The sequence below is a fragment of the Ascaphus truei genome, chromosome 8 (genome assembly GCF_040206685.1).
Source record: "Ascaphus truei isolate aAscTru1 chromosome 8, aAscTru1.hap1, whole genome shotgun sequence".
In the NCBI taxonomy this organism is placed as follows: Eukaryota; Metazoa; Chordata; class Amphibia; order Anura; family Ascaphidae; genus Ascaphus; species Ascaphus truei.
In genome coordinates this window covers 25,321,143-25,343,265 of record NC_134490.1, presented here as the reverse complement: position 1 = coordinate 25,343,265, position 22,123 = coordinate 25,321,143, and the positions used below count along the sequence as shown (strand labels likewise).

The window sequence follows — 22,123 nt, the reverse complement described above, 5'->3', positions numbered from 1 at the left end:
AAGTGAGTGAATTTGCAGCTAGCAAGTGCTGTATGCAAGTTGCTGAAGGGAGTGAAATTGCAGCTAGCAAATTGTTCCTGCCGGGTTTCTAAAATGGCCGACGTGAAATGTTTATTTTGTAATGTACATAATCATGAAAAACAGTGTCCCTTCAGGCCATACGATGATGATGATGATGATGATGACTCGTATGTGGCCCCTGGAGGAGAGCCGTACCCACAGATGAATTTAGTATGCTGGGCCTGTCATAAAGTAGGTCACATGGAAGATGTGTGCCCCAAAATTTTCAAAGACAAACAGCTGCAAAAGCAAGCAACGCCCTATGTGTGCAAGCAAGATGTGGAAGCTGATACCAGTGAGTGTGTGCCCAGTACCACTGATATCTCTGGAGCTAATAAAGCAAAAAGAAAGAAGAAGAAAAAGAAAACTGTCCCTCAAGTCACAGGGGAAGTGACCGAGCCACTTGAACCTGCGCTGTCAGGACATGCGTCAGAAAGGCGCCGAGATGTGCTGCAGACCGGAGTGATCGGCAGAATTGTCACGGGAACAGTGGCAAAGGAAAAGGAGGAGCAAAGGGAAGCTGAATCCTTGAACCAGGATAAAGAGGCTTTGGTTTCTGCACTCCAAGCTGCCCGCCATAATTATGAAGTCCTGTGGCAGGATTTGGTGAAGGAGCGAGAATGTTGGAAGAAGGAGCAAGAATCTAACAATAAGGTGCGAGAAGCGAACGCCGAGTTACAGAGGTGTATACTTCCAGCTTTACAAGAGCACGAGGCTTTGAAGAAAACAGAGTCTCTCTTACGGAGTGAGCTGGAAGAGGTGACGACTAGTCTGGAAAAGGCCAACACCGTAATTGTCACCATGGATGAAAAACAGATTAAGTCTGACAAATTGATTGCTATCCTAAAACAGAAATACGGGAAGGCTCTACAAGAGGTTCATGCGCTCAGCACAGAGGTGCAACACTTGCGCCTGGAGGGCCACGGTCTGAACACAGAGCTGGGAATGTTGAAGCAAACCCATGAGATTGCCCTAAGTGAGTTAGAGACTGTAAAGCAAGAAAATGAGACTCTGAAATTGGAAAATTCAGATTTGACTGACCAAGCAGAAAAAATAAAGAAACAGTTCACTCAGGAAAAATTAGAAGTGCAGGAAGCACTGATGCACACTCAGAGCCAGCACCAGGAAGAAATGGACGCTCTGAGAACAGAATTGCGAGATGTATGCACAAAACAGAATTCTCTCGTGGAGGAACTTAACATTTTGAAAAAGGAGAAAAGCATTAGAATAATTCAGAAGCACTGCAAAGCTCTTATCCAAGGAAGAAGGGAAAGAGAAAATTATCAGCGTAAACGCGCCGCAACTATCATCCTACAGGCTGCCTACAGAGGGATGAAAATTCGTGTGTTCAATCACCGGAATAAAGCAGCCTGTGTTCTTCAATCATTCTACCGTGCCCGCATGGTACGAAACAGGTTCCTCATTATGAAAGGAGCAACTATAAAAATCCAGTCTCTGACTAGGATGACACAGAACAGGATTCGCTATCAAACCCTGAGAAATGCGTCACTGGTTATCCAGTGGTACTTCCGCCTGAATAAATGTAGACCTCAGGAAAGAGAGGTCCAAGACTACATGCCTGCCGGCTGCAAAGGTAAAATGCCACAGGGTACAGCCGGAGTTAGTGAGAGCCCCATCAAGGTGAAGGTGCTCCAGGTAGTCAGTGCTTCATCTTCTAAGTACCATATAATTGCCCCAAAGGAAAAATCCCAAATCTCTGAGAGTGATGGTCGTGAGAAAATACATGGCAGTAAGAAGTACCTTAAAGGTTCAAAGGTCGCAAATCAAAAGCGACGAAGGTCAACGCTGGCCTTGAATTTTTCCGGATCTCGCCACTCTGGGCCACAATATAAAGACAAAGACTATCCGGGCCCAGAGTTCCGTCAGAAGCTAAAGAAACAGTCCAGTCATTTGCAGTTTGCAGCGGCCTATGAAATAAAGTCAGGAAATGTAATGGACTGGAAGTCAAAGAAAAAAAAAAAAAAAATGTGTTTGGGGAATTGACCGATATTTTTTTGTTATTACACGTGTGGACTATGTCACGGACACTTAACTATGCAAATAAGCTATTGTAGTTAAGGTATATTAGGCCTCTAGAATAAGCATTTTGTCAAGGGTACAGTGTTATATTGGTTCTCTGTGTTGAAAATGTAGCTAAACTACAAATTAATATACAGGGTTGATGGCCCTTTCAGTTGGTAAATTATATAATGAAGTTCATATTCGTGTCATGTGAATACTTAATGTTGTACTGAGGAGTTAGCTCAAGTATTTCAGGTAGGACGCTCACCCCAGTGAGGTCCATGGCCGCTCACCCCAGTAGGTGTGAGCTGGGGAGGGGGATATGTGACATAGTCCAAAGATGTTAGGCAGCTTTCTGCCCCATTTTAGAGCAGAAAGTGCAGGAATAGTTACAAATGATCCGTTCCACAGCTTCCCATTACCTCAGGCAGCTGGATGGAAAATCCAGACCACAGATTACAATGGCTCTAGTTCTCCCTCACCTGCTCTTCTAATCACATGCACAGGTATTTAGAGCAGAGAGGTTTTGCATTTCACTCTCTCTCCTTGGAGCCTGGGGGCTGGGGGTGTCGCTACTCTCCTGCATCCAGTATCGAGGTTGACGGCCTCTCCACGTATGACAGTACCAGAGGATTTGCCTGGACACCACGAACAGATAAGACAAAACAAATGATTACTGCTGTTGCTAAAAGACTGTGCTGTATCTTGTGTCCGTAAATGAGAGAGCATTGTTTTAAGCTGGGGAACCAGTTTAGTTGGCCAGCAGCTGTTAGAGAGACTGATTCTGATGTGTAGTTAGATCCCTGAAAGGGATAGGATTTGCTTATATGATTTTGGTTTTATTTCTTGAAATAACAGTGTGGGAAATATTGTAACACTGAAATGTGTGAACTGCTGAATGAAAGTATCTGAGTACCTCTAACCTACACATGTTAAAGCTGCAGTACCTTACTTGGATGAAAATAAAGCAGGCAGAAGCCTGAGTTAAGCAGCATAATACTTTGCATGATCCTGTTTGTTGTATAATTAACCCTAGAAGACTGTGTCGGGAAGAACCCAGACAGACGTCAGCACTACAAAAGAGGGGCGTTTGTCACAATATATATATATTTTTTTATGCAAATTCATACGAGACAGGAAAAATAATTAATGGTCTTGAAAGCAAAATAAAAATCTGTGATGTCTTGACAAGGGTGAAGAAATGTAAATGGCAGTGGGCCGGCCACATCATAAGAAGAAATGACCATCGTAGGACAGAGATGGTAGTCAACTGGATTCCAAGAGAGATTAAAAGACAACAACAAAAGTAAGATGGGAGGAAGAAATCAGAAAATCTGTTTGTGCAACAACACCAAGAGAAAGGAGGCTTGTAAGCACGCCGTACAGAGAAAATCATTTGGGAGGCCTTCATCCAGCAGTCTCAACAAGGGCTGAAGATGATGATGATGAAAATATAAATTACTTAGGAGCCAGCCATCATTTTTAGAAGCGAGAGATAAGTGACAGGTCGGTGGGAGGAGCATTTCATCCCTCCTTCCCACCCAGTGGTGACTCAGTGTCAGTGTGTGAGTGCGCGCACGCGCATATCTGACACACGCACAAACAGACGCACATGTGCTTCCTCCCTCTGCCAGTGTATGATATAAGAGCAGGTGCGGGCAGAGTACAGGATCGCACGTCTCAGCCACCCGCTTTTCACTATGCTCCAGTTCCATGGCCCCCCCCAATAAGCAGCATGGCGGCAGTGACTGACCTGTCAATCACCGCTGCTGCCGGTCAGCACGTCCATACAGCAGCCTCGGGCATGGAAGCTAGAGAGCACGGTTGCCGTTCGCGTTGGTGACTGACAGGTCAGTCAGTGTGGCGCTCAACAGAGGCGCCAGGGTCTAAACTTTAGGCATGGTGGCCCGGGATTGTTGCACTGGAGACAGATATCTCCATCTCAAAATCTATTGCTATAAACAATTACAGTTAAGTATTGTGACTGTATCTGGGAGACTCTGATTTATGTTTGTTCTCCCAGAATCCCCTGCTTCATCCCCAATGTTTTCCCAAGTGCCCGCTCAAGTACGTGCATTATAGACTGAAACTGATGCTTCATCTGATACTGCCATGATGTTCTATCCCAGGCACTTCAGACTATCATTAACATATATTCTAGAATATTACTTTCAGGGCTGTTTTCTGATAATCAATAGTCAAATCCATAATTCAACTCCAACAAAAAAAGTACCATAATCCTTTTAGACACCAGGGCGGCAATTAGTGCAAAAATATTGACATTACAAACCTCTATATAAAATGTAACAATGTTTATACAGACTGATTTTTTTTATTCTTAACAACAACACTGTAATTCACCCAGTAGCACAACTATAATTAGAGCCTATTAAAGGCCACAGAGCGTAAATGTGATAACAAGCTATAGCTGTAACAAGCCAGAAAATGTCCATTCCAGATTATATCCTAAGAACTACACACAATTAGAACATAAAAGGAAATATCTGAAGTGCTGCATGAAACCACATTTTGTGATCCAGAGCAACCTGAACCTTGAAGTGTTTCGTTTTTATCTCCATTGCTGAACTCCAGTCATGCTCACACAGACTCAACCACAAATGAACCTTTTCAGTGCCCAAATGTCGTTCTGGCAATGACACAGGGTGCACATGGCCCTTGTGCTGTACCCACAATTCCCTTACATTGTGGGAGCGGCAGATTGAGTCCATGGTTCTAACAGGAATCTCATCAGAAGGGACGTTAAAAGATAAAGCCACGCACAATGGGCCGCCATATTTAATCAACAGTGCTGTTCTATATTACAACATCCAGGGTCGGAAGACAATTTACGGCACGTTGAAGTGAATTGGCTGTGAGGCATCTTCCGGCACCTGGTGGTGTGCAGTGGAGTAGCATTGCTTAGTAAACATGGCCCATTCACTTGAATGATCCATCAGGGGTCTTCCGGTGACAGAAGGTGTCTTCTACAATAGCGCCACTTCGTAAATATTACCCAATGTCAGCAACACCCACAAAATAATCAATAATAATTAACCCTTGATGTGCTTGGAGAACCATGGACCCCGAGTTCCACGGGAATAGTGTACACATTCTTGCAACTGGAAGTCCTCATGTTCCATTCATATCACGTTCGCTGCTCCCAGACAGCGGTGAAAGCAAACTCCCCTAGGGAAAGGCAAAAACCTGATGATGTCCACCAGATGCCATACTGTGATTATTATTATTACCATCATCATCGTTTATTTGTGAAGCGCCAACATATTCTGCAGAACGGTACAGTGGAGTAACGAGTTATATATATTGCAAAAAACATGCACAGTTACATACAGGTGAGGACAAACATGCACAGACAGAAGTACCATGTACAGAGAAGAAAGAAATCCCTTAGTTGGTGCACCACAAATATAAGAGTAATGAAGAGTTGTTTATTGGAGCAGCAAGGTACTGCTTAGCAGGATCTATGTGACGGTCTTGCCCTTACTGTTTGGGTTTCTTACGTTGCTTAGTTAAAATGTACAACTTTTAATACGTTTGTTAAAATAGGCATACAGGTGATATAAATAATAATACACATAATTCAGTGGCTAGATTCACTGTAAAAGGGTTCATTCTAGGTATGGTAAATAATGTACCCGTTTAACCACAGTGTGACTTTTACAGTGTAACTAGTGTCAGGTCTTCTTTTTAAATTGATACATACACAAAAATTAAAGCGTGCTGAATGTCTACAGATGCAGCGGCCGTTATTCGAACACTTCACGCGTTGTGTACCTCGGAATACCGATGTCATGGCACGTGATTTCTTCCAACCTTACCGCCTTAAGACGTGAGTGCAGGCGAGTGCAGAAAATGGCTTTTTAGTGTTCTGGTTTCTAAACACCTGAAATCGATAAACACGGGTGTCTGGTGTGACCGGCCGCGTTAATGCCGCGTGGAATACAACATCGCACACGAAAATGGCTCCGTGTTTTGTTCGAATAACGGCCCCTGCATCTTGATGTGTCATACACTAGTTGTATCTTTTGAAGTCCTGGTGAACACTAGTTACTTTTATATACACTATCTGCAGAGGTTGTGTGTGAGCCCTATGGAATACAACCCACACTATTGGTAGGGATATCTGCCAAAAGGAGACTGGCGCTTAGTGTAGCAGAGGGTTCTTAGAAATCTCTGAGCTGCCTAGGGTAATAGACATGGACAGTGTTCGACAAACCTATACATTTGCTCACCCCGGGCGAGTGGATTTAACCCCCGGGCGAGTAAATATTGGCCCAAGCAGCACACGTTTGGTACTAGGTGGCGAGTAGATTTTTTTGTGTGGCGAGTAGATTTTTTGGTGATTTGTCAACCACTGGACATGGATATTGTCATATTAGAAGTTCAGAGCACAAGCGGAAGGCCCAGCTCACACAGCGCGCTACACGATGTGCGCGCTCGTCACAGGTTCCTGGCGGACATTGGTAGTGTTCAGTATTGAAACTACCATTGGCTGCAGCAGCGTGACGTCAATTTCAGCAGCCAAACAATGTTGTCAACATTTATATATTTACCCAGACGTGGGTTGGGTCTTTCATTTTTCTACTTCTTCGCTAATAAAATGATAGCAATAAAGAAAATAAGAAAATAATCATTAAGGTGCTGCTATGTAATAACGTAAGCACAAATGAGTTTACATTTTGAACGAAACTTGTGCATGTGTGATTAGGCAACATTACCATGGCACTAGGAATTTTGGATACAAGGCACATAAAGTTCATTCAAGTCGACTCTGGACGTACAAATGGGTTTTTCTTTTAGAATGTTATCGGCTGTATTGGATCGGGAGGTCGCCCTGTGTCGGATCATTCCATCTGCTGGGGATGCTCACACATCGCCCAGCAGACGGAGGCATGCACACAGTGTCGCGAAGCCCCCTGTGTGAACGCGGGGTTCGTGTGCACAGGTGGTATAGTTGGACCCACTTGCGATCCTGATTGCAGTGTTGACACATATGATTACTCCATACCCCATGCAAGCTTGCAGTAGTGAATACACAGGATTAGAGGGAAAAATAAATAAAGCCCCATAGTCTCTAATTAAGGCGGCGTTGTTCACTCACAGTTTAATGTTAATTTCAGAAATACTGTTCATGATTGGTTTATATTTACTGAATTGATATATACCATATGTGATAAAATATATAGTGTATAGAAGAATTGCTATTAGGACAGCAGCTGTAGATTTGCCCTGGAGATAGATCGTCTCTGGCAGCTTTCTTGTGGACCATAGAAAGTTTCCCGTGAGGGATGATGGCCAATTAGGGTTAGCACTGACTGAAGCAGGATTCCTAGTGATCCGTTTCAGACTGCTAGGAGCTTAACTAAGCTACGGTGCATGCAGCATGTGTGATTGAAGCTGGCGCTGAGTGAAACAGAGTTCATAGAGGTCTGCTTCAGACACAGCAATTAAGCTGTTGTGCAGGCTGCGTCTGTAGTTTAAAACCCAAAAGGTAGGTGTCTATACAATTTGTGAGATACGCACAGGCTTAAGCAGATAGAGAGAGCAAGATTTCCCTGCCTAGGTACCACGTTTAAGGTACAACAATCAATAAGATTGAGTAAGAGCTGATCCCATGTGTGTGAACCGTATTCAGACTACACTGTTCTGCACGAGTTCCCTTCTCCCAAACGGATTAATGTTGTGCAGTTCAGGGAGTTGCGCTGTGCATAGTAGCCATGCTTAGAGCAATGGGAACCATGACAGTAGAAAACACGTGAAAGTCGGCAAAAAGGACTTCACCCGACGTACGTTTCGCCGAATACTAATCTCGCCTTCTTCCGGTGGGGGCATGTAAGGCGTCCAGGACTGTCCCCTTTAAAGTATTTTGTTGCCTAGGCAATGCATCAGGACGCCCATGTGAACAAGGCTGCAAGGAGATGTGCTTATACCCTAGCATGTATGCTATGCTGAAGCAGGCTTACCACATCACAATAAAAGATCTTAATTTCTCTTGTGGTCAATTTGTTACTTTTGACACAGTTAATTATGCATATCTATCAATGTATATTGATTTGTAAGTCCATATGGGTTAGGTGCCAGTACTGGTCTCAGAAAAAGAATTGATATGTGTTGGTTTGTGATCCCCTTCAGGAACGGGGTGTACACAAAACCTTCATTGATGCCACTAGGAGGCTGGGTATGCAGAGTGTAAATCCATCTAGCTTCCCTTTGTAGGAGAAGCTTGACTCAGTTTCACTTTCTTATACTTTGGGGTATGTGATCTATCCCCTGAAATTGAATACATTTTGGGGCCCCTCCATGTTTCTCTCTTACATGTCGGGAGAGTGGGGTATCTATACTGTTGCGTATCGAGCCAATATGTTCTAAAATCCTTCTTCTAAATTTTCTGCAAGTTTTCCCCACATACAGGTAACAAGATAGATGACCCATATGGTTTTACAGTTTACGAAGTGTTTTACCGTGTGCGTTATTGAGCTGTCACAGTTTGAGAAGGTTTTGCTTGGCAGTACAAAGTCATATGCCTTGCATGAGTGGCATTTGTGGCATCCCGATGTTTGTTGCCCAACCATGTGCTAGATGTCTTCTTCCTACAAAAATGACTCCTCACAAGAAGGTACTTGAGATTCTTGGATCTCCTCCAGATTATACTAGGACATGTCTTCAAAATTGTATGTAAGTCGTCGTCGTTCGTCAGGATGTGCCAATGTCTATTTACAATTGTATTGATGTCCCGCCATCTGTTGTTATATTTGGCTATGCATCTTATCTCATTGTTGTTCATGTTCGGCCGTTTGTCTTCGAGTAACTTAACTCTAGGGGTTTTTAGAGCTCTATGATAAGTTTTCTTAATGTTGGTATTAGCGTATCCTCTCTGAAAAATTATTTTTCATTTAGGAAGCTTGAATTTCCCTTTGTATTGGAACAGTTTCTCCGTATGTGCAAGGACTGTCAGGTGGGGATACCTCTTTTTAGAGAGTCAGGATGGTGGCTGCTAGCCTCCAGATAGCTGTCGGTTTTTTATAAGTAGTTGTGATTAGGTGTCCGTCTGGCGACTTACGGTAAGGTCTAGGAAACGTATGCTGCGTCACTGCATTCTGATGTGAACCGTAAGTTATGGTCGTTTGCATTTAGAAGTACCAGGAACATGGTAAGCTCATCCTTGCTCCCTTTCCAGAGGAGGAGGATGTCATCTATGTAGTGAAGCCATACATCGATATACAGGTGAGGACAAACATGCACAAAGAGGTAGTGAGGGCCCTGCTCGTGAGAGCTTACAGTCTAGAGGGAATGAGGGACAGTGTTGAAACAAGAAGGTAAAGTGGCTGCTTATTGTAGGATAAGGTATGGCTCCGGGTAGAATATGGCCCAGCCTGACAGAAGAAGCCATTAAGATTTTATTTTTTGGGGGGGGGGGTAAGAATGTTACATAGGGTGGAGACTGGTCCAGCCATACAGCTGATGCTAATGGAGTTGGAGATGAATGTTAGAGGTATGCAGAGTAGGCTTCCTTGAGAAGGTGAGTTTTCAGCGAGTTTTTAAACATCTGAAGGCTGGGGGAGAGTTTGAGGGTTTTTGTGGTAGGGAATTCCAGAGAGAGTGGGCAGCACGGGAGAAGTCTTGCAGGAGGGAGTGAGGAGGAGGTAATAAGGTGAGAGGACAGGCGGATGTCATGGGTGGAATGTAGGGGGCGTGTAGTTATGCCTTTGTGGGTGAGGGCTGAGATGCAAAGGGGGGAGCAGTGTCGTTGACCTTCACAAGTCTTTACTAAAAGGTTTTACATTTTATTCTAGAGGCTATGGGAAGCCAGTGTAGGGATATGCATAGAGGAGCAGTAGTAGTGGGGCAGCAAGTGTGGTTGATAAGTCTAGCAGCAGCATTTTGGATGCACTGGACTTGGTAGACAAAGGGAATGCCAACTGAGATAAGGTTGCAGTAATTGAGGTGGGACATGAGTGAGTGGATTAGGATTTTAGTTGCATCACGAGTGAGAAAAGGGTGTATCTTGACGATATTTTTAGGTGGAAACGGCATGACTTCGTGAGGGTCTGAATGTGAGGAATGAAAGAGATCAGAGTCAAGAATGACCCCTAGACAGCATGCTTAAGGTGGTGAGGAGATCGTGGTGTTATTTACAGTGAGGGGGAGTGTTGGTGTGGCAGTGGAAGGGGGAAAGAATATTAATTCTGTTTTGGCCATGTTTAGCTTCAGGTAGCGGTGAGACGTCCTGGACGAGATTGCAGAGAAATGAGAGACATGGGACAGGAGAGGAAAGATAGATTTGTGTGTCACTAGCATAAAGAATATACTGAAAGCCAAAAGATTGTATTAGTTTTCCAAGAGCAGGAGATGTAGAGGTGAGAAGAGCAGAGGGCCAAGAACAGAGTCTTGTGGGACTCCAACAGAAAGAGGGAGTGAGGAGAAGACACCAGAGAAGGAAACACCGAAGGAGCAATTGGATAGGTAGGACGTGAGCCAAGAGAAGGCTGCAGTGCGGAGGCCAACGGAGTGGAGAATATTTAGGAGAAGGTGGTGATCGACAGTATCGAAGGCCACAGAGAGATCCTGGAGAATTAGTATGGAGAAATGGCCCTTGTATTTAGCTGTGAGTAGGTCATTGGTCACTTTTGTTAGTGCTGTCTTGGTGGAGTGTAGAGGACGGAAACCAGCTTGTAAAGAGTCAAGCAAGGAGTTGGAAAGAAAGTGAGTCAGGCGGTTGTATACCCGTCACTCAAGTAGCTTAGAGTAAAAGAGAAGAGAGATAGGGCGTTAAAGGAGGAGTCAAGTGAGAGTTTCTAGAGTATGGGCGTGATGAATGCATGTTTGGAAGAAGATGGGAATGTGCCAGAGGCGAGAGAGAGGTTAAAAAGGTGAGTTAGGATGGGACTTAGTGTGCCAGAGAGGGTGCAGAGGATATGTGAGGGGAGAGAAAAAAGGGGGCAGGATGTAGCACAAGATGATGAGGAGCATGAAGACTTCATCCTCGGTCACAGGGGAAGATGAGCAGAGAATGGATTTAGGTGTGCGAGGGGAGATAGGTGTGTGAAGCATTACATGAAGAGATGTCATGTCTGATAGATTTAATCTTGTCTGTGAAGTAGGTGGCGAGGTCTCTGGCCGTGAGGGTAGTGTGGGGTGTATGTGTAGTTCGGCGGAGAAGGGAGTTAAAAGGTGACAAATAGGCATTGACGGTGCATGAGCACTTTTGGAAGTAGCGCGTGAAAGGTGTGTGCCACGGTTGTGGTTTGAATTATCAGGGGTGACGGGAGCAGCCTTGTCTAAGGTTGATGAGAGTATGCTGTGTATAGTGATGTCTAGTCGTCACTAGGGTCAGGGTGCCCTAAAAAGGTTAAGAAGATCTGATCTTGTAGCCTAACCTGAATGAGCCTGTGTCATATGTTTCTCATACATTGTTACATATGGATGTATACCTTAAGGCAGTAACAACCCCCACAAACATATATGCATTTAACTCCAAATGTTACGGTCTTGCCCCCTGATCATGTCCTGCTTTTTTTTGTGTTAAAATGGCAATGCGTGAAATATCCTGTGTGTGTGTATTAATAATAATAAAAAAAACACAGTTCTGTAGTATTCGATAATACATACTACATTCTTTTTTTATTCAACACAATGTCATTTTTTCCATTACAGTTTTTGTATTTTTCAAGAGATGTCATACATTAAAATTTTACATAAAAATAAATAAAATTATAATACCATTTTAATATACTAAGTATCTTTTGATTTCTATAGCAGGCTTTATCACACCTCCCCAGCAGTGCAAGATCTTTGCAACACTTTCCTGTTTGGGATAATGTGTTGCCAATATTCCCAGCAGTTTGAGCTGCAAACTAACAATAGATAATGTTACCGTAGTAATATAAGAATACATTGTAGCTGCTGAGTTACACTGACTGTAGGATTGATTGGAACTGAAAAGGCGGCCATTTAGTGAACCCTGGAAGAAGGATCTTTGCTGATCGATCACAGGAGAACTAAAATCAATCAACAGCTTAGGTAATTTGTTTTATATAAAAAGCTCCATATGTTAAAAAAAAAGTGTATATATTTTTTGTTTTAAGTGCTACTTGGACTGCCTCTTTAAAAATAAAAATAAATATATAAAACCCCACATTTTTAATGCATCAGATTTTAAAAATAAAAACGGCACTGGAAAGGGGCGAAGGGTGTCCGCAGCTGGACCGCATTCATTTCAGCTCCTGGGACCCCCTCCTTCCTGAGATACTTTCCTCCGTAGGTGCTGGTTGTGTTCCATTGACATTTAAATCCCTTGCATCACGCAGGCCAAGAAGCCGGGACAGATGACGTCGCAGCTTAGCTACCGTGTTGCGGGAGATTTAAGCCTCCATATTGTTCACCCAGCCGGGGAATGTTACCGACAGCACCTTCCTTACAGAGCTAAATATCACTGGAAGCAGGTAGTCCCCAGAGCTGGAAATGACTGCTGTTTAGATCCGGAGACGGCCCCGCTTCCCACCTAAAAAAAAAAATATAGAAAAATAAATAAATAATAGGGACTACAAATGCGCATGTAAATAAGCACAAGAGCACCCATGAATCAGTAACTGCCTGTCTGCAGATTGAGGAGTAATATCAGTTTATTCCATTCACTGCCAGCAGCTCAATGCTTTGCTGGCCCCTCTCGCAGCGAAAGGGTAAAGACGCCAGAATTCTTCTACCTGGTTACCAGGTGACTAAACACAAGAAGAACCACAGTCTAGCTTGCCAAAAAACACAGCACGGTAAATAAACCTACCTCCTTGTTCAAATAAATTAATCTTTGTAACCAACACAAATCCAGGTGCAAGAGGATTCACGAAGGAAGACAACCAATAATGCCAGTGACAATGAACTATAGCAGTGCTGGTGGCCCATGGGCCAAAACCGACCCCCAAAGAGCCTGACCTTGGACCAGGGGTAGCCAAACTACAGTCCTCAAGGGATACCTCAAGGGTCAGGCTTTCAGGATATCCCTGCCTCAGCACAGGTGGCTAAGTTAAAGACTGAGCCACCTGTGCTGAAGCAGGGATATCCTGAAAACCTGACCTGTTGGTAGCCCTTGAGGACTGGAGAAGGCTACCCCTGCCTTGGACTTCCTGCCCCTGCCAATGTCGTTGCATTTGCTCAAGCAAAGTAGCTTTATAGCGAGTTCCAGTGTGGAAAAAAAAATGCAAAGTTATAAAATGATGACAAATGCTTACAAAGTGTGGTCATTTTTAAGTCTCTGGTACAGTCTTGGCTTTTTTTGCACAGTAAAAACGGAAAAGTAGCTGCTAGACCCCCTACATGTAAAATGGTGGGCAAAGCATATATAGTAAAACACCTTTTCCTCTTTGAAGTGAACTTCTTATTTTGGAAGATTTTCAGCTCCGTTAGTTTCAACGAGGCTGAAATATTCCAGAGCGACAGAAATGTTGCTTCAGAGCATATTGAATGGTGTCTTAATCTGCCTTACCTGCGTTCCATGTTCTGACCCCACATTTTATCTCGGAGTCTCAGTCTCACAGGGCTTATCCTTTAGGTTTGTGACAAACAAGGAAGGGGGAGGGGGAAATAGTACAATAACCCTATAAAGTGTATGGTGACAGGTTACACGTTCTTGTCGTTGGATAAAAGCTGTTCACAGATGCTGTTATATGGAGCATTAAGACTTTCAATATAAGGAAACAGAATTAAAAAAGAAATGATATGGAAAGGTCCCTTTTTAATCCCGTTTAACATAGACCTCTACCTCCAATTATAGAGCAAGGTTGGTTTGCCATAATGATTATCGGAATATAAATAATCTGTGCAATAGGATAAAATATTCAACCCTTTGAATGCCCCATGACGCAGCCCACACGTCTGGCACTCCAGGGGCCTCCTCCGTTCCAGTCATCAGCGATGCCACAATCCCCTCTTCGGAGTGGTCACAGCATAGCGATGTGATGGAGGGCCCCCCCCACCCCCACACACTTCAGAGATCTCTGGACAACAACATGATAAACAAAAAAACAAAACTGGACTTGGTAGAATAATGTGTACCTGTAGTTCATGAGCATGCGCTCTCCTGCTTTAGGCTGCGTCCATACAGCCTTTGCCCACGCGGAGGCGTGCGTGACGTCACCCGTGTGAAGTGGGTGCGTTTTCAGGACATGGTAGACGTGCCATGGGGGGGGCGTGTGACATCATGGAGCTGGTTCACCCTCATTGGGCTAACCACTCACGTGACCTGCCCGTCACACAGAGAAATCAGGTTCAACCGATCCCTCACGCACCGCGTGCCCCCTCCTGCTGTCGCCCTACCAGTCTATGGGCGCGATCAATGCCTTAAGGCAATGTGATATGCGCCACGTGGTCTTCGGCAGCATGGACGCCGCCTTATAGGTGCAGGTGGTCTTCTTCCAGAAAGCAATCAGGGGACAATTTGGCCGCCTGAGAATTAGAGTTCCCCCTCCCCCCCGCCCCCCAACAGGTCAGGTTTTCAGGATATCCCTGATTCAACACAGGTGGCTCAATCAGTCCCTGCTTCAGCACAGGTAGCGGAGAAGCACAGTTGAAGCGAGGGCTTGAGGACTGGAGTTGAGAAACCCTGTTTTAACCTCACATCATCAGTGCCGCTACATACATCTTCTTGAACACAGATTCAAGAGAAAATACTTGCAGGGTACTTTACATAGCAGCAGTGGATCGACAAGGCTGAAGATTATATATAGCTATAGCTCTCAAGACATACAAGCACATCTGCTGTCACTGCCAAATCAGGGAGACTCAAAGTCTCAGAGTTTTAGCATCAGGATCTCAGACTTCTACGGCGCCTGAAATAAATATATACAGAGGCTGCGCTAGATGACAAATACTCATCTAAAACCAAATAAAACACATAACAGATACGCAGAACGCCAGAGGGTGCACCACAGCACAGACTGTGCGTTTGCAGGGACCGGTCGTCCCATTTAATATTTGCCTTGATTTAACCATTTAGTTCCTCCCAAGTTTGCTTTATGATTTTTTACCCTTTGCATATATATATATATATATATATATATATATATATATATATATATATATATATATATATATATATATATATATATATATATATATTATATATATATATATATATATATTATATATATATATATATATAAAAAAGTAATTGAGCCCATTACATGCGTCATGACTATGTTTTTGGCAAGATTATATTTTGACCATATGCTACAGGCATTTACACATTTACAGTACCTGTCCTGGTAGCATTTTTAGTGTAGACTACCATTCTATGCTTAATAAGTTTGTGCAGTTCTGAGCGCAATTTTAGTGAGGTGACGTTATCTCCGATGAACAGATGTAGCAGCTGTCATTGCACCCACTACCAAGTGCTAACTAGCAGAGATACCATTAGTTTTCAAAACAAGACATTACTGCTCCATTTATTTGCAGTACAAATCGCACCGTAATATTAACAAATCATACACGAACCTCGCTCAAACGGTAATGTGTTATCATGCGATAACTTCTGCAATATCTGTAGTTTTTAAACTGTTTGAGATTTCCCTGGGGAGAGGGGTTATTATGATGTCCTTTGGTCACATTCTCCTCAATGTAAAAAAGGTTCCCAGTGTGGAGCAAAACTTCCATCTTTCTTTTTTCATTGTTTGGCTTCGGCTCATCAAATCATCCTTGGGGGATTAGTTCCTGGGGATCCTGTCCCCTGAAGATCACGGGAAACGTCTCAGTGGATAGGGCAACTGGTTATAAATTATTAAATTTGCCTCTTGGGTGCTTCTGTCCAAAGGAGAGGTATAAAACCAAAAAACAGGATAGGCACTTCAAAACTGGTGAAAAAATAATACTCAAGGTTTTGGCTCTCGTGGGAGTAGAAACGTTAAGCATTAAACTTCATCTTTTTTGCAGTTTTAGAGTGCCGGTACCCTGTCGTGTGTGTGTGATAGAGATACTGTAGATATATATTTTTTAGCGTAAGTGTATTCTTTATTTGCATTTATTACGTGACCTACAGCCCTATTAGCCATTCTTGTAGATATGGAAAAGGGGGGGGGTGGGGGGGTCAGTGTAGGTGAACCAGAGTTGACGGTTAAGCCTGCTGGGGTACGGGAGGTGGGGGTTAACCGTTTTCCAAATCTGTTATGAATGCATTTACAAGCAATGCTTGACGAGCCACTTTGGTATGGAATGCGGGGCAGGAAATATGAACTATGTAGCCAACTAGCCATTGGTTGCCCATAACTAGCTGACCACCTAAGCGGTTAATATATTAAATACAGAAGAAGAGCATACAAGTTCATTTTATGAACTTATGTACTGTTCATTGTCATATGTCCTACGCAACACCAGGTTTAGATATGACTTAAATGACGTAACATTATTTCCCCACGTTAATCTTGACTAAACTTAGTGAATAAGGTATGCTTATAAGAACGGCTCATTTGCATAGACACGGCTGCTATACTTCACACTTACGGGAGTAAAAATGGGTTAACGTTACGTTATTAACGTGAGTGAATACAGCGTTACTACCCAGGTACTGAAACCCCAAGCAAAGAAACTCATTTATATCCAAACTACAATAAATAATTCAGCTTTAAAAAAAAAAGGTGAAATCCACGCAGCATCCTACATGTGTTTTTAAATCAATCCGTTCTGTAGTATTAGATAATACTTACTTTTTTTTATATTTAAAAATTCAACTCTTAATGCCATTTTTAATGAGTTTTAATATACTGAGCATCCTTTGATTTCTATAGCAGGCTTTATCCCACCTTCCCAGCAGTGCAAGATCTTTGTAAGACTTTCCTGTTTGGGATAATTTGTTGCCAATGTTCCCAGCAGTTTGAGCTGCAAACTGTAACAATAGATAATGTTCCTTTAGTAATATAAGAATATATTGTAGCCGCTGAGTTACTCTGACTGAAGGATTGATTTGACACTAAAAGGCACTGGGCAGCAGGATTTTGCTGATCAATCATGGGAGAACAAATCGATCGGCAGCTTAGGTAATTAGTTTTCAATAAAAAAAAATGCAAGAAAATGCTGCATATAGTAAAAAAATATATATGAAAATTTTTTTTAAGCTGCTTGGATTGTCTCTTTAAATAAAAAAAATATGGTAGAATAAATAAGCATTTTTCCACTCCCACGTAATCCTCCAGTCCATTCCTAACTAATAATAATAAAGTATATAATAACTACATGAAGATTCTTGCTGATCTCCCTGCAAAAATACCCCATATACAGTACAGGACTGTTATAATCCACTAACTGGGACTTTACTTTGAACTTTAGTCACTAATCACCAACAGTTTTAATGCTTATAATAATAATAATAATAATAATAATAATAATAATAATAATAATAATAATATATATATATATATATATATATATATATATATATATATATATACACACACACACACACACACACACACACACACACACACACACACACACACACACACACACACACACACACACACACACACAACCCCCCCAGCATGTTTAACTTGACACAAAGTTAATTGGTAAACACACTCAAAAAGGGACAGGGTGCATGAACATTGCCCTTGAGAGAGAAAAGCACAGGATTTACCACAGGAAAATAATAATATTGATTTGTTTAGTGTATGGAGGTAACATTGTTTGCACCAGTAATACTTATTCTCATACACACTGGGGCATGCTCGGCTTCTTACAGTCACCTTTTATCTTGTAACATCACATTGGGCAGTTCTTGGTCATTATTAGGGTTTGTAACATAGAATAATGCTCACATTAGGAAAACTGAAACGAAAACCGCCCGGTATGATGCAGTTGGAGTTATGTGAAGTTTAGAGAACTACCATATGGTTCATGTCAAAAAATACAACACACCCCTTTCTCCGGCCTACTGCACTGCAAGATCCCCGGTGTTTCCTGCACACCGTCCCCGCCGGCCCCCCTCCGCCCCCGCCGTGCACAGCTCCCGAGGCAGCCATGCAGCGGGAACTCCCGGGAGTGAGAAAGCGAGGGCCCGGCATCCCATGGCTGCAGAAATGTGTTAAACGGCGGAGTTTTCACAACGGCCGCCGGTGTGTCTCACCTGCTCTGCCGGACCGAGGCGAACTCTCCTCCGCCGGACTCCGCCATGTTCCCCGGGACAGGCTCAGGTAACCGGGACAGGCTCAGGTAACCGGCTTTAAAGAGACAGCAGCAGCGTGCAGCATTAATACTAATAAATAATAATTATTATTATTGTCATTGCCAGGTCTTTCAAATCTCCATAATTAACATATTCACTGCCACAAGGAGCAGCAAAGGTTTTATATATATATATATATATATATATATATATATATATATATATATATATATATATATATATATATATATATATATATATATATATCCCACATACAACAAAATTAAAAAAATCCACTTAGATTGTAAGCTCTTTGGGGAGTGTCTCCCTTTGCCTTATGTTGCCTGTTACCTGTTGCACTTATCCCCATTGTCTGTCCATTACTTACCCTGTATTGTTATGTTGTAATCTTTGCGTGCAACGCTGACGCCATATAAATACAATTATACATACTTTATTGGGGGTCTTAGGATATTACCAAGTAAGAATGGGAGGTTTTGGGATAAAATATTAAAATATATTCCTATTTGTACCCCAGTCTAAATGCATCAGTGTCCTCTCTGGCAGTGAAAGGGTTATGGCCGCATTAAGAATAATGGTAAAAATACAAATAAAATGCCAATTCAGATTGGTCAATGCTACATCAAAAAAACTCTTTGAAAAAGCCCTCAGGGTGAAACGCGTAAGAGTTGCGGGGGATGCTTTCCCCTCTCTCTTTTTTTAACTTCCATGATGCAATAAAGAATTTTCTATGCCCAGCCTCTGCTATTTGTTGTGCGGCCGTGCCCGCTGTTTTTTCCTCCCCGGTGAGGATTCTCTGTCGCTACATCAAAACAGAACCCATTTTCTTTGGTAGCCGGCTTTAAAAAAAAAACAAGCTAAAAGGGAGCAGCCAGTAGCAGGAGAGGGTCACACTTGGCCAATTGGTAGAAATGTGATGGTACCAGTGGGGGTACTACTACTTACATTTGTACAACCTCATTGTACCAGGCTACTTTGTTACTGACCAACTTCCACATTCTGTGGAAAGACAATGACTATATTCTAGCAAGTCTCTACTTTCATCATCGCAGGTCCTATTTAATACACAGTGACAACACACCCAAGAGAAATCAAACCCCTCCGATTTACCACCTCCCTAAGGTTAAGTAGACCACGTTTACAAAGTATGGGCATTCTGTAACTATTCCCCCGGCTGCAAGACCAGTGCCAAAGAACCCAGCACCAGATTTACCAAAGAAAAGGCTTTCCATTGGTAACACCCTAGAATCAAAAATTATATATATATATATATTTAATTTTATTTTTAAAAGCCAGTGTTTAACCCTTGCAGGGCCCCAGGACATAGCTATTACGTCACAGGGTTCTTGCACCCTGGGTGCGCCATCACGTAGTAGCTACGTGTTTAAAAAATAACCCCCCAAAACGCCCTGCTTTTTCTCTCAGGGGGAGATTGTACCCGGACGCGATCTGCAATAATGGCTGACGGAAGGGGGATGACACTTCCCCTTCCGTCATCAGTGGTGGAGCAATCATGTGACTGCTTCAGGGAGCACGCTGGCCCTCCGGCACTCGAAGGGTTAAAGCAGCATTCCAGGTTTTTTTTTTTAATGGTTACGAAGCAGGGGGTCACCCGAGCTGAACCGTTTTAATTTTAGCTCCTGGACCCCCCTGCTTCCCGACATACTTACTTCATAGGTAGGGTGACTAGACGTCCCAGTTTAGCCAGGACAGTCCAGTTTTTTCGGGCTATGTCCCGGTTTTCTGTCCCACTGGCGAGCACCGACTGCGCATGCTCGATCATCACTTTCCGGCTGCTCTTGCGCATGCGTGACCGGCAACTGCTGTTCGCACTTGCCAACTGCGCATGCATGACATTTGTCCCGTTTTTTGCCGGGACAAATCTGGTCACCCTATCATAGGTGCTGCCGGTATTTCCTAATTCTTACATTTCCAGAGGCACTCGGGCCAATAGGAAGCAGCGGGAGATGAACCTGCGGCTTACGGTTGGCCCACATGCCGTGGGAGATTTAAAACTCCATTTTGTTTCCCCAGCAGGGAATGTTACCAGGGTCACCTTCGGAAGTAAGTATCGCGGGAAGCAGGGGTCCTCGGAGCGGTAATTAACTTAGGTCCCGCCTATTAAAAAAAAAAAACAATAGGTGGAACCATGCCTTGCTAAGTAATTAAACATGTTCTGCCATTTATTTACTTTTGTTGAAAGCCAGAAGGGCCTGCAGTGCAATAAAGGGGTTAACACAGCCTGGGATTGCTAGGCATTCAGGAAGGAGAATAAGGTGCCAATAAAATACAACAGATGAAGGTTATACAGCTCTTTCATGAATTAATTATACAGTTCTCTTCACTCTGGAAGAACAGTGAGAGATACAAGAAAACAGCTTATGTCATTTTCAGCACTTCCGATGTCCCTGGCTATGTATGCGGTAATGCATTTCACAAACGGAGTGGGTTATAATGATGAGCTCTGCGGTGCCTCTGTTATTGGCAGTTCAAGGGCTGAAAGTATCATTTGTTGTACCAGAGGTTCTCAACTCCAGTCCTCAAGACCCCCCAACAGGTCAGGTTTTAAAGATATCCCAGCTTCAATCAGTGCTGAATTAGGGAGCCCCTGATTGAGCCACCTGTGCTGAAGCAGGGATATCCTGAAAACCTGACCTGTTGGGGGGGTCTTGAGTACTAGAGTTAAGAACACTTGTTTTTATGCAAAAAAGAGCATCCCAGCTGCCAGCTTTCCGCAAGCGTCTTTAATCCTTTGACTGGCGAAACACAGGACCGCTCCTAGCAGCGATCATGTGATCACGACATCACTGATGCCGGTAACAGAAGAGGAAACCTTTTCCAGCCAGGTCATGTTCAGCACTCTACACAAGAGCAAAACGTGATCTACCCATGAAAATTAGCAGGCCCGTGACTTAGCCAGTCCTCTATACCCCCCCTTCTATATTTTCTCCTCCAAACTGTAGATGTTGAGGTCCTTTAGTCTCTCCTGATTAGTTTTATGATGTAGACCATGAGTGGCCAACTCCAGTCCTCAAGGTCCACCAGCAGGTCTGGTTTTCAGGATATCCCTGCTTCAGCACAGGTGGCTCAGCAGCAGCTGAAGCAGGGATATCCTGAAAAGCTTATCTGTTGGTGGACCTTGAGGACTGGAGTTGGCCACCCCTGATGAAGACCACCTGCATCTGTGGTATATATTTCTGCACTGTTACCGCTGTACAGTTTGACCTTTCGCCTTTCCTCTGCTGAAACTGCGCCTGCGCCTAACGAAGACTTTAATAAACAGATCCCAAAGACACAATCCAATCTGCACTAGGGTGTCATGAAAAAATACAATCGAAGAAACGGATTCAGTTAACCTTCTATTCTCATCAATGCCCCTGTACATTGTGCTGTGAAGTCGTCTTCCCCGTTCTGGAGAAGATTGTAGTCCCTTTCATTTTATGGCTGCTGAATGATGTTCATCCAGCACAAGGTGCACCAAAAAGTATAACATCTAATCAATAAAGTATATTATAAATCAGGATACAACTGTTGTATGATAAAATAAGGTCCTTCAAAGTTTGTTTCAACCACAGTAATGCTGGAGAAATGTCGATTACTTGTAATGAATCAAACAGGAGGATTCTTCATAGATGAAATTATAGTGGACGGAGTTCAAACGTCATAGGTTTCTTCTCAATTCTTGAAGAAGAAACCTATGAGATTTGGAAAGCCAAACGATATCATCTATGAGGAACTATAATGCTGGTTCCCCAAACAGTATCACAATCTACAACGAATCTATCCAGAGTTATTTGACATAATGCAACTACTTGTATTGGCCAGCGTAATCCATTCGGGTGAGGTGCGGAGAATGGA

The 22,123-nt window shown here is 43.1% G+C and overlaps 1 protein-coding gene across 2 annotated transcripts in view; it reads right to left on the bottom strand.

Annotated features, from left to right (window-relative positions):
- KLHL26 (kelch like family member 26) overlaps window positions 1-18,305 on the bottom strand; it is a 45,846-nt gene extending 27,541 nt beyond the window's left edge. The window contains exon 1 of one of the 2 annotated variants that reach the window (XM_075610858.1): window positions 18,206-18,305. In XM_075610858.1, coding sequence (XP_075466973.1) covers window positions 18,206-18,252 — 47 coding nt within the window. In that variant the 5' untranslated portion in view covers window positions 18,253-18,305. The remainder of the gene's footprint in view (window positions 1-18,205) is intronic. The other variant, XM_075610859.1, reaches the window with a different exon arrangement.
- Between the last annotated feature and the right edge of the window lie 3,818 nt (window positions 18,306-22,123).